Raw genomic sequence first — 13,247 nt, forward strand, 5'->3', positions numbered from 1 at the left:
ATCCATTCTCTTGGATCAAACCTCTGCTGCTGCAGGTGCTTCTAGTGGGTGAACGCCAAAAATAGGCTATAGCTGAACAATGCTGCATGTATTACATAGATTATTGGCAAGAAAGTGTTGAGTTGGCTGAAAGAGAAAGGCCCGGCTCCCCCGTGGGTCTGCTTGGCGCTGGACCCATCCCTATCTGATGCAATGATCCTATGGCCTTTTGTGCAAGTTGGCAAAGTAGCCTATATGTGCACAAGTGTATTCAAGTGCAGCAGCACTGTAGTTTTCTTGGACTTGCTGGGTTTTTTTGTTGTTTTTTTTGCTCCTGTAACAACAATGACCTATACCACCCCAGGGCCTTACAGCACTTTGAAATAGGTGTTTGTTGTCATCCAAAAGAATTACCCTGAGGATCTCTACTCTAGATCAATAACTCCATCCAGTTACAACACACCCACTTGAGATCAATATGAATAGCCTAAGTGGTTTAAGCATTCACTGTTATCCAGAACTGGAAGGGCATGAGCTTTTTGTGCACGAACTGTACATGTATGAAAACATGTCACACTATGACTTTATTGTCTCAAAAGATAACAGGGAGAAAGGTTACAGGGTTACACTCATAAAAACTGATGTATCAAATGACTTACAGGTTAAACCAAAAAATAATTATGACTTAACAGCGTGTACACGCTTCTTTGCTGAGACTGTTTTTCTCCATACCACTCATACCACAGTTTATGCTTCCTGGGAGTTTAGCAGAGTTGAATGGCACATTTAGCCAATTTAGTTATGACCCCAGAAATACAGATTAGAAAAAACAGTCACTGTAACTGTAAACAGCCTATATTGGATAGAGCTGATCTGAGTGTGTTTTCTGGCAGTGATGTTTACAACACACGCTTTAATTGGATGTCGCGCTGCTCTGAGAAAAAAAAAGAAAGAAAGCCAAACATGTGCTGTTATTTTGTGGTGCTTCCAGTCAACTTGTAGTAGTGCATACTGCAGAGACTTCTAACACAACTGAAGGTGGTTATAACAGTTATTTTTAACACTGTTTTCTGGCTTTTTATGTGTTATATCGTCAAAGAAAGATATAACGCCTTTATAACCTCCCACCACATCTTAAGGGGGATCAATTACACCTTTACCCATGTTTTGACCTTTATAAAGGGGATAATATATGTATGAGTAATCCCTATGAACCTTTAGAGTGCTCTAGACTTTTTCTGCTCTTGGCTCTGTACAATGACAGTGGGACAGGATGTTCTCAGTATGGCCATCCGAGGCCTTAGATGATAGGAAAGATGGATGCAGTCACTGTGATGTCAACTAGAACATTTTCAGCCTCATCATGTTGGTGTTTTGAAGCCAGCTGTGACTGGAGAGGGATTTGTTTGACTGAGAAACCAATTTATCACTGACAATTTGTCAGGCAACTTCCTCGAAAATCCTCCTTTCTTACTTTTACACAGAATCTTTTTTACAAACTGGATGTCATGGTTTATTCAAAATGATCTGAAACAAGGGACTGCGTCCTAAAACTCATCAGGAAAGAACTGCTACATTCTATTTTCCCATAGACTTCTATACAACTAAAACCTTTTTTGAAGCTGCCCCCTTTTACTGGTCATTAGCTGGTCATTAAAATATATAAGATTAATTGCATTAAATAGTTCACTTTTTAGACTCAGAAGCTGTCTCAATCTTTGATACTATCTACACTCAATCAATCAGCCAATTAAGTGGCAGCAATTTAATGCATTTTAGGCATATAGACATGGTAAAGATGACCTGCAGAAGTTGTTGGTGCCAGAAGAGGTTGGTCTAACTTTTTCAGAAACTGCTGATCTAATGGGTTTTTTCCTGGACAACCAGAGAATGGTTCAAAAAAGAGAAAATATGGACGAAAATGTTTTGCTGATATAAGAGGTCAGAGGAGAAGGGCCAGGCTACTATGAAGCTATGAAGGTAACAGTAATACCAAACTCATTACAATAGGCTGCAGAAGAGCATCTCTAAATGCACACCATGTTGAACCTTGAAGTAGACTGGTTACAGCAGCAGAAGACCGCACCAGGTGCCACTCCTGTCAGCTAGGACCAGTAAACTGAGGCTACAATTCCCATGGGATTACCAGAATAGGACAACAGAAAACTGAAATTTAAGTCTTAGGCAAACAGATCTGGCTTCCGAGCTAGGCAGCCCTAACCACCTGCTGCTCATACCATTTGTTTACAAGTGCCAGCCATTCAGAAGAAAGATGGCTGTTTCAGAGAGAGGGTGACCTTAAAGACTGTACTAATACGCAGTATAAGATAAATACGAATTTGCGTAATCCGCGAATGCTTTCGAAGTATCTAACAATAAAATTATGGAGCGTTAACTTAGCATGACAGATCCCCTTTAAGTGATGTGTCACCAACCCTTTGTGTTTTTAAATGCATAACCTGACTCTATTAAGCCATACATCAAAATTTTTATATATAAATAGGGCAAGGTGATAAAAATGGTGTTGCTTATTTAGCATCTCATATTACTTACTTGGCAAGTTCTAGCCAACAACTAGAACTAATGCCTCTTTTTAATACCTGCATGTGTTTAAAATCTGTGACTCCCAGTCTTGGCAAGTAGATGCAATTCACGTAAATAAGCTTTCTTCCACTTATGAGGTTGTCCGTGAAACATGCCTGCGACAGAAAGACGTAATAAAGTGAGAAGTTTAAGGAGTGAACTGATTCAATGGAGGCTAACTAGCTTCTTTTTTCACTTTGTCAATGTTGTCACCTAAGGTCAGGTCAGGTTTAACTTACTTTATATTGTGGAAATCCTAAAGACTCAATCCATCTCGCAACATCATGACAATCCCACTGTAGGAACTCCATGTTGCCTTTAAGCATGTTACCATGGAAACTGTTACCTGGCTTTAGGCGTTAATAAGCGTTTACTTCGAAACGTTTTTATAAAATCACTTTTATTTTTATTTTGTCCTAAGAAAGTACCGGGCCTTGTATTTACGGCAAGGGACATCTTTAACACAGAAGTTTGAAAACAGTTTTTTCCTTATCCTTTTTTTTCCAGGATCAATCAAGTGTCACCGACGACTCAACTGCTATGGCTTTGTTTTCCTCGCCACAGCCAATCAGTGTCTCGTCATTTAGGGTGGCTGGTATACCGCGCAGAACGATTGGCTTTTAAGTTAAGTATATCCCGCCCACACTGAAAGGAATCAACGAATGGTTGCGTGCGCAGTTTTCGTTGATCCACACATTATCCGCATTGGTTCTCCTCGTTCACATCCACACCAGGGACAGGTTGTAGATCGGCGAAAAGCGCAGCTTCGTATTCACCGCTCTGCCCTCTGGAACCTTTCTCAAGCTCAAGTTCTCTTTGCACTCCAACGTCTCCTGGGTCGGTTGAAGGGCTTCGGAGCAGGAAAAAAAGCACTGCACTCTCCACAATGGCGGCAATTCTCCGATCCCTTTTAAATAAGAAGGTAGAGTAAGATAATGAACGTGCAATATACAACTGTTTGTTTGGTTCAGTGTTTATGCACCAAACTCGGCTAACAACCTGCGCTGTTAGCTAGCAAAGTCACACGTTGTACACAGTCCAATCCTCCTTTTTGCAAGTACATGACAATATATTAAGTGATTGGTCAGCTAACAACAGGCTTTATTTACATCACGTGGACAGATATGATACGTCAGTGGATCATTCAGACGTGCCTCTTGAGACCTTGCACAGACAGTGATTTAAAAGCTCTAAATAATGGTCTGATATGTCATTTCTCACAGGCCCCCCTCCAGCTGGGTCGTATGTGCTACTCATCCTCCTCAGTGGTAAGAGCCATCACTCAGGACCTTTTATAGCTTAGTAGTGGTGCCGTGTTATGCGCTAAGGGCCGTCTCTTCTGATTGTCAGAAGAGTATGCTTGTTTACTTTTGTCAGATTGTGTTACAGCATGACATTTGTTTATAACAGAGTAATATTTGCGTTATTGGAAAAACATATATGTGTGTGTGTATTTTGGTTAAGTTTTTGAATTAGCATAATTTCTAAATGATTTTATTTATCACTTCGAAGTGAGTCTTGGCTAAGAAAGCACAGGATGTCAGACTAAATTCCGAAGCCTTCCACCAAAACCTCAAAAGAGGCAATTTCTTTGCTCATTACAACATTAATTTCTTTGATTATGTTTATTGTGCATGTTTTCAATATTTTTTTGGCTAGTGTTTGAAATCTCAGTCAAAAGTATATCCATCACATCCAGTCAGAGACATCAATTTTTACAGTTGTTTGCACTGCAGCTTTGAATATTAAGATAAGATAAGATAAGATAACCTTTATTAGTCCCACACGTGGGAAATTTGTTTTGTCACAGCAGGAAGTGGACAGTGCAAAAGTTATGACGCAAAAATTAGAATACAATAAGAATAAATACAGTACACAGCTGTACAGAATAGAATAAAATAATATACTATATACAGTAGAATAAAATAGAATAAAAATATACAATAAGATAAAAATAGAATACGAATGCTATATACAACTGAGTAAAAATACAACGATGCCAGAAAAGATTATTGCACTTAGTGTTATTGCACATGTGTGGATGTGTGTGTTTGTTCAGTTAAAGTCTTTGTTGTGGAGTCTGACAGCAGTGGGGAGGAAAGACCTGCGAAATCTCTCCGTCCCACACCGTGGGTGCCGCAGTCTCCCACTGAAGGAGCTGCTCAGTGCTGTCACAGTCTGCTGCATGGGGTGGGAGACGTTGTCCAACAGGCTTTTGCCAATCCAAAGCTTTCCAGTGTTGAATAGTGGAACAAACCCTGATGGTACTTTTCCTGTTTCTTAAGGACATGACTTTCAGATACTGTTCATCTACTGCTGTAGATAATGTTTAGGCCTGCCACTTATTCTTTTGTCTTTCAGTTGTTGAGTTTCCTCTAATTTTTTCAAGGGAACAGTGCACAACATGCCAAGATATGAGACGTTTTGGGCTAATGGCTCTTTAAGAATCACCTTGTAGGTGCAAAACTACTATTTGATGCCAGTTTTTAGCATTTTTTCATTGACTCAACTGTCATGGTCCTGGGTCTTTTGACCCAGCGTTTTAAGTTTGAGTTTATTTTGTTCATTAGGTTATCTAAGTTCATTTGGTTATTAGACTCCTTGTGTTTTCTTCCCCTGTATTTAAGCTTCCCCTCACCCTTCGTGTTTCATGCTGCGTGTCTTATGTTATCAAGTTTGTATTATTATGCCTAAGTGTTTCTAGTTATTATTTTCCCCTCGTGTTTCCAACCATGTTAAATCTCCCCTGCTCTTCATGCGTTTCATGTCTGTGTCTTACGTTGTCAAGTTCGGGTTGTCATGTCTATGTCTCATTATGTTTCCTGTTTTATTGTGAAGAGGTCTGGTGTTCTGTGTTCATCATGTTCAGTTTTACTCTCCCACTGTGACGTCATTATGTTCATGTGTGCCAGCTGTTTCCTCATGTGTCTCCACTTCCCCTAATCACCTTCTGTGTATTTAAGTCCTCTGTTTTCAGTGTGTGATTGTCAGGTCGTCTGTTGTCCACGCCATGTTTCCGATGCCATGCCATGCTTCCAATTTCCTTGTCTAGGTTTTTCTTATTGTTTGTTTAGATTCCCCAGTTTAGGTTTGTGTTAATTTTGCTTCAGTTTGCCTTGCCCTTTGTTTGTACCTTTTCTACCAGCCATATTAAACGGCTCGCCTTTGTTAACATTTCAAGTTCTGTTCCCTGTTCCTTGGAGTCTGCGTTTTGGGTCCTTTTCTCAATTCATACAGTCTGCCCTCGCCAGACTGTGACACTCAACTACAGAAGTAGGAACAAATGATGTGTTTTTGCTACGAGTAACATTCTTCTGGAAGGACTGGACTGTAGCCAGTGTATAAAGAAAAACTTTGTAAGAGTTTCAAAAAGCCTGGAGAACTATTTCTCAAGACTATTCTAAAAAAATCCAATAAAATGAATAAATAAATAAATATGTCTCTTCGGTAGCAAAATATAAAGAAAAGTGGCTCAGGACTCTTGCACATTTTATATATGTTAAAGTTTAATAGATTCCCGGTGTTATTTTTTCTTTTTTTTTCTCAAACTGAAGCTGTCTATTTTTCTGTCAGTCGACTGCTGCAGTGCTAATGGATATAGACCTTGACTTTTCCAGTGCATACGCACTGTATACTAAAAATCTATCTTGAGTTAGGAGGAGGAATGGGATTGGAACACGGGTAATGTAGCATGGAAGATGTACAGCTTTGCTTGGAAATGTCTGAGGCAAACTTAAATTAAACAATTCAAAATGAACCTGTAACACAGCTGAGTGCATGCAAAGTGAAGTAGAGCAAAATGCCTTGGAAAATAACTGCATATGTTGTGGTGATGAATGGATGCGATGGCGACTGATGCATCCAGATTGAATCATATGCTTCTTTGATCTTCTAGCCCACCACCAAGCTGTTCATCGATGGCAAGTTTGTCGAGTCCAACACGTCTGAGTGGCTTGACATCCACAACCCTGTAAGTATTCATAGATGAACTGTGCCCAACCTGCACAGAGGCTGGAGTAATGCGATCTGGCTGCAAGTATACAGTATAAAATTTGTTGTAGTAACTTGTGAATATTGGATGGAATAAATAAGTCCTGATTTGTCAAATTTTAATTGCCTAATATGTAAAACGACAGAAATCTGAGCCCAGTCTACACAACCCGTCATGCTTTATATCCTCCAAGAGACGAGACTAGTGCATAGCTTGTCAGATACTAGCCTCTTGCAAAACAGTGATGAGCGATTGTAGCATGAAAAGATATTCATCTACTTCCACCGCATAAGGATAAAAATAAATGTTTTTTGTTATTAATATTAATGAAATGATGCACATGCAAATAATGACTTCCCCTGCTCTCAGTTTGCTTGTCTGATTGTCTTTATGGACCGTGTCCTGTTCTGCAGGCCACTAATGAAGTGGTGGGACGTGTTCCTAAAGCTACACAGGAGGAGATGCTGGCAGCTGTGGACTCCTGCTCCAGAGCCTTTCGCTCCTGGTCCGAGACCTCCATCCTCAGCCGGCAGCAGATCTTCCTGCGCTACCAACAGCTCATCAAGGACAACATTGTAGGGAGATGGGTCACATATATGTCAAAATAATTTATTGATTTTGTTGAAATAATTCTCTCTAAATTCTTCTTCTAACATTTCAGAAAGAGCTGGCTAAGATCATCACTTTGGAACAGGGCAAAACTCTGGCTGATGCAGAGGGAGACGTATTTAGAGGACTGCGTAAGTAACGCATTGACTCGACTTTTAGTCTTCCTTTTAGTCTTTGGCGTCCTGATTAGATTAGTCCTGCTGTAGATATAGATAAGATCAAATTCCTCAAGTGAAGCAGTTTATACAACAGTCAACACTCTATGCAAAAAGGGACATTGAGCTTTAATTTAAAAGTGGACAGTAGTAATAGTTGGGCCATATTAGAGGCTTTAACCGCTTTTAATAAGGCTTTAGTTCCAAGAAGAAAAAGGCTGCAATGCTTTTGCAGCAGTACAATAATAACTCCTGATGTTAAAGTGTGTTCCTGTCTTCTGTAAAACACTTTTCACACTATGCTTTTAGCTGCACTCTATTTAAAGATAATTACGCAGCTTCCTTTGCTGAGGTGCACTCGTTCATTCTGGCAGCCTTGCATCAACGGGAATCATGTTTGGAAATTAAGGGCTGTGTGCGGTTGCAGACGAAGGAATTAATTTTTGTTTATTACAACACGCAGCTGCCAAGTAATTTTTTTTTGTTTCCTTTTTTTGTTCTTGGTGTTGATCCCAGTTTCAGGATGCCTAAATTATTCTGGCAGGCTAACTTTTCTATTATCAGCTGAAAGACAGGCTACATGTGCAGGTGCGCTGCAAGTACCGGGGCTAATGGTGCTTGAAATACTTACAAGTTTTATTACAGTTTTTTCATGGGAAATGGAGCTGGCAAGGCTTTTCTTTTTTTAATCTTAAGAGGCAAATGTGTAAATTTCAATAATGGACTCATCAGTTAACTGTGTATGTGTTATTTCAGATTGCTTATCTAGGCACTTTGTTATTGGCTGACTTCCTAAATCCTTTTCTTGCTCATTCCTCAGAGGTGGTTGAACACGCCTGCAGCATTACATCCCTCATGCTGGGGGAAACCTTACCCTCCATCACCAAGGACATGGACACCTACACCTACCGCCTGCCCATCGGAGTGTGTGCCGGCATCGCCCCTTTCAACTTCCCCGCCATGATTCCTCTGTGGATGTTCCCTGTCGGGATGGTGTGCGGCAACACCTACCTGATGAAGCCCTCTGAGCGAGTCCCAGGCTGCACCATGCTTTTGGCCAAAATGCTCCAGGATGCCGGAGCACCAGATGGTACACTCAACATAATCCACGGACAGCATGCAGGTGAGTGCGTAATTCCCTGCTCATTGAGGAGCTCACAGTCTGTGTGTGTCATAAACAATAGAGAAAGGTCCAAGGATGAGTCAAACATTAATCATATACCCTTCTGGCAATATGTAGATAAGATATTTCCATAAACTGTGCAGCCTATATCTGTAAGTAATCTACAGGCATTGTTGAAGCAGGAGAATTTGAATCTCCGTATCAGTGCTCGTATATTGTGCCCTGAGGGTGTGACACAGAAGAACAGAAAATATTGACTTTTTTCCTTGTTTGTGCAGCGGTAAACTTCATCTGTGACCACCCGGCCATCAAAGCCATCAGTTTTGTGGGCTCCAACCAGGCTGGAGAGTACATCTACGAGCGGGGCTCAAAGAATGGCAAGAGAGTGCAGTCCAACATGGTATTCACAGACCGAATATGCTCTTCTTACACTGGCAGTGTTTAGATGGCACATGGTGACAGTAAATAATGGGGCAAGAATCAGCTGCCTCTCCAGTCAGGTCTTTGTCCTTGGTTGAAGTCCAACTCTTAATTGCTTTGGACAGCAGCTGGCAGCTGTAGTCCTTGTCCTGCTCTGAAGCTGGGTGACTTTGGTGTAACAAGATACAAACCAGCTTCTTGTGCTGGTTAGAGTGGCGCTTGAGTATGTAGAGCGACGCCTGTGAATCAAGTCCTTGACTGACACAAGAGCAGCAAAATAAGAGCAAAAAGCGCACCTAATAGTAAGTCTGTTGTGCTATCTGGGAAGAAAAATTAACAATTATTTGCAAAAATAAAGAAATAGTCGGGTGGATTGCAGGTATGTTGGTCTTGAGCTGGGAAACATACCTGCCAGATCTCATCTATAGTAAGTCCGTGTCTGGGAAATCCTGATGGAACTTAGTTTTATTTATTCATTTATTTTTTAGACTATTTTTAAAAATTGTTATTACTAATATGAATGAAAATGGGTAGTGGTCTATTTCCTGTTGCTGTTACCAAGACAGTGATTAAATCCTCTGCTGTCAGTCACTGGGATTTGTAGCATATGTGATTAGCGCTCTTATGTCTCTGTTTGATGTTCTGCACTCTTTTGGAGTGAAATCATACAGATTTTGTATCCTACATATTGCATTTAGGGTGCCAAGAACCATGGTGTGGTGATGCCTGATGCCAACAAAGAGAACACCATCAACCAGCTAGTGGGCGCTGCTTTTGGAGCAGCTGGCCAGCGCTGCATGGCTCTCTCCACTGCTATTTTTGTTGGGGAGTCTCGTGAATGGCTCCCAGAGCTGGTGCAGCGCTCTAAATCGCTCCGCGTAAACTCAGGTAACTTGTTGTGTAACCGTATCGCCATGAAAAATAAATAAATAAATTACGTCAGTTGGCATGCATACTGCCGTTTTTCTTACACGTCAAAATGTGTGTTTTAGGTGATCAGCCTGGGGCAGATGTGGGTCCCTTGATCACCCCAGAAGCCAAAGCCAGGGTAGAGTCTCTGATCCAGAGTGGGGTTGATGAAGGTGCCAAGCTGCTGCTGGACGGGAGAAATGTTAAAGTCAAAGGATATGAAAATGGAAACTTTGTAGGACCTACCATCTTAGCTGGTGTTATGGTGAGCTGAGAACTTTTAATTTGGGTCAGATGCTATTAAAGTAATGTTAAACTAAACTGTCTAGAATGTTTTAATGTAATAACATTTTTTTGTTTTTGGTAGGTGCTGTAATTATCTGAGGCAAAAATAAATGATCGCTTCAATCAGTTCAGTGTCTTTGATTAGGGTTGTTGGAAATGAAACAAAATCAGTCCTCATCTCCTTGAATGTGACCACAGATTTTGATTTTCCCCTCCTGCTGAGCACATCTTTAGAACAGACCTCTGTGAAAATTCAGATTTTTGGCTTTAAAAGTAGATTTAAAAATGCTTTTATTCGTAAGCCTGAACGTTTGAATCTTCAACAAGCAGCCCTCTCAGCATGAGAGTCCCCCCCCGATCCGTTCTGGTTTCTGGTTATAAGTGTTGAGTGTCACACAAAGCTGACCTTAAAATAGAAAGTAGCTGTAAGTGCTGTGAAATGCATTTAAAGCAGTTTTTCACCTTTCTTCCCCGACACAAACCTGCTCGTGCTTTGTTCTGTTAAGAATTCCTTTGTAGAGTTTGAAGTCCTGATCGTTTTCCCTCTGCTGTTCTTTTCAGCCCAACATGAAATGTTACAAAGAAGAGATCTTTGGACCGGTCCTTGTTGTCCTGGAGGCCGACAGCCTGGACGAAGCCATTTCTTTAATCAACCGAAACCCTTACGGTAACGGCACGGCCATCTTTACCACCAATGGAGCCACAGCTCGCAAATACACACACGAGGTGGACGTCGGCCAGGTGAGAGACTTTAAAACATGAAGCTCTTTGTTTGCTGAAGATATAGTTTCAAACAAGCGTGTTAACCGGCCACCTTTGTGGTATTTCAGGCCACGGTGAGTCACCTGTTTGAGCCTTGGATGAGTAAGCGGGTTTGCGTGGGAGGCGCTTTATTTCTGAAAAAGTAAAGCAGACATGTGAAGTGGGAATGTTTTTATTGGAGTGAAGCTGGTTTTACACTGCCAGCTGAAACTATGTCATATATTACCTGCCAATGCATTAAAACATGGACGAATCCCAAATGTGTGGATTAGTGCAGCAGGAGCCAAGTTGTAGTTCATTTTTGGACTGGCTGATAATTGAATGCTGGTCCAGTGGTGCTGATAGGCTCCTTAAATGTATATTCACGGGTCTGTTTTTATTGAAACTGTATGTTGATCTTGGATTTTAAACACCAGGCCTTACTCCCTTTGTAAGCTGGCCAAATTAAACAAATTATGCTTTGATCATTGTTGTATTTCTAGCCTGCAATAGATTTGTGTTTTCATAATCCACACATGCGTTTTTATAGATTGGTGTGAATGTGCCCATCCCCGTCCCACTCCCCATGTTCTCCTTCACTGGTTCCAGAGGTTCATTCAGGGGAGATACCAACTTCTATGGCAAGCAGGTAAATAGCAGAAGTAGTTTATTATCCCCTCAGATCATTGCTGTTCCCTCCACTGAAGTATTGAAAGAGCACAATGCAGACACTTTGTCATGTGCTAGATAGCTCACTGACATATCTGTTATCACTTTACCACTAGGGCATCCAATTCTACACTCAGATCAAGACTATTACGTCGCAGTGGAAGGCTGAGGATGCCACTCTGACAAGCCCGGCTGTCACAATGCCAACCATGGGACGCTAAGCTAAACTGACAGTGCATCTAACCTTCAGAGACTTCTTACATGCCTTAAGAAGCCCAACGAGGGATTGGAAGTGGTTACGATATCTTTTGATTGGTCAAATGTTCATACTGAGGATGATTACTTAGTGACTGGGCAGCAAAGAAAACGAATGTCAGGATTTACAAAGTTAAAACAAATACCGGTCACAATTTACATCTTTAGAAGTGAAGATAAAAAATGGACTTAATCAGTGATGCTGTGAATCTGTACATTGGTTTATTGCGTATTTTTTTGAACCCATTTTTCTCCTCACTTCCTGTACAGAGCAGTGGGATCATGACTTCATAGTGGCTAGTCCTTTTTCATGATCCGTTGAGTGCCGTGAAAGCACAAAGATCAGCGATTCTGACGCCGAGTAGTTACAGCAAATGTCTTCCACTGTTATCCCCTGTGTGTTTCATTAGCTTCATCGGTTCAATATGTGAATAGGCAAAAGCCTACATGAGAACATGGACACAGACATTTCCTCACTTCAGTGAAACTGACATAATGGTTGCAGCACTTGCTTTTTTACATGATCAGTGTACCCTGCTGTATACTGTCCAATGTGGAGATTAGTGTGTGTGTCAAATTAAAGTTCACAGTTTTATACTGTACTGTCATAGTATTGGTCATGGGTTAAATATATTTCATGTCAAATATATTCTTTATTAACCATTATGATGGCATTTATAGTATGAAACTGTGCTGCAGTTAGTGTGGCTACTTGACTGAATAAAGCCACTATAACAGGACTCAGTTGTGGTGTGATTTCTGTTGAAATAATTCCGTTTTTGTTCATGTATTCATATAATGATAATAATAATACTAATAATGAGCTCCGAAGATGAAAAGCAGGTTGCAACTTTGAACTTGCGGTAATTTTGCCACTCAATGCGATCCTGTTGTTTTGAATCCCTGTCAAAGGTTAGCATTAGAGAGGATGCTTCCACAAGCACAAAATTAAGCACCGGGCGTCCTCCCATTCACAGGACTGAGCAAACAAGCTGTTTATTGTTCTTGACACCAGTGTGTTATGCGAGCTCAGCACGAGACCAAAAACACTGCCGCTGACGTCACTGGGAGTCAGCTGTGAGCAGCGTGCTGCTAGCCGGACATCATGGTGAGCCTCTGTGGTGTTTTCGCGTTTAGTAAGGCATAATTAGGGCAGCTGCTAATTCTCTGTGGTGTAATTAGCTGTCATGTGTTTTTTTAAGAATTCCCTGTTCAAGTTTTAATATTATTTTATGATTCCGCAGTGCCGTCTGCTTGGCATTAGCTTGTTCTCAAACTTCACTGGCTAGCTTTCTGCAACACTTCAGTCATGCGAGTTATCCGATAGCTGGCGAAAACTAATACAACAGGGATGTTAAATAAGAGTCAGCGCGGTTAACTTTCAGCCTAACTTCAGTTATCAGTCGTACGCAGGGTAGTGTTAACAAGTAAGATAAGAAAACTGGAAAGTTGGGATAACGTTATCGCTACATGTTCAAACGAAAGACAGTAAATGTTAATGCAGGCTATTTAAAACATTAGCGGCCAT

General features: G+C 40.9%; 1 protein-coding gene across 2 annotated transcripts; it reads left to right on the forward strand.

Annotated features, from left to right (window-relative positions):
- Positions 1–3,352: 3,352 nt before the first annotated feature.
- On the forward strand, positions 3,353–12,459 carry LOC309688692 (methylmalonate-semialdehyde/malonate-semialdehyde dehydrogenase [acylating], mitochondrial). 2 transcript variants are annotated; one of them, XM_082504596.1, is made up of 12 exons: positions 3,353–3,484; positions 3,786–3,830; positions 6,458–6,532; positions 6,967–7,128; positions 7,215–7,293; positions 8,138–8,440; positions 8,719–8,840; positions 9,559–9,748; positions 9,853–10,034; positions 10,616–10,795; positions 11,346–11,444; positions 11,581–12,459. In XM_082504596.1, exons 1-12 carry the CDS (start codon positions 3,449–3,451, stop codon positions 11,683–11,685), a joined length of 1,578 nt encoding a protein of 525 aa, XP_082360722.1. In that variant the 5' UTR covers positions 3,353–3,448; the 3' UTR covers positions 11,686–12,459. The 2 variants fall into 2 exon arrangements, with proteins under 2 accessions (XP_082360722.1, XP_082360723.1); XM_082504597.1 differs by lacking the exons at positions 3,353–3,484; positions 3,786–3,830 and adding an exon at positions 4,713–4,826.
- Positions 12,460–13,247: the final 788 nt, after the last annotated feature.

The sequence above is a fragment of the Aulonocara stuartgranti genome (genome assembly GCF_965226115.1).
Source record: "Aulonocara stuartgranti genome assembly, chromosome: 15".
NCBI lineage: Eukaryota > Metazoa > Chordata > Actinopteri > Cichliformes > Cichlidae > Aulonocara > Aulonocara stuartgranti.

Coding starts and splice junctions, on each gene's coding strand:
- LOC309688692 (XM_082504596.1), top strand. CDS start 3,449: ATGGCGGCAATTCTCCGATCCCTTTTAAATAAGAAG. Junction 3,485..3,785: donor GATCCCTTTTAAATAAGAAG/GTAGAGTAAGAT, acceptor CATTTCTCACAG/GCCCCCCTCCAGCTGGGTCG. Junction 6,533..6,966: donor GGCTTGACATCCACAACCCT/GTAAGTATTCAT, acceptor CCTGTTCTGCAG/GCCACTAATGAAGTGGTGGG.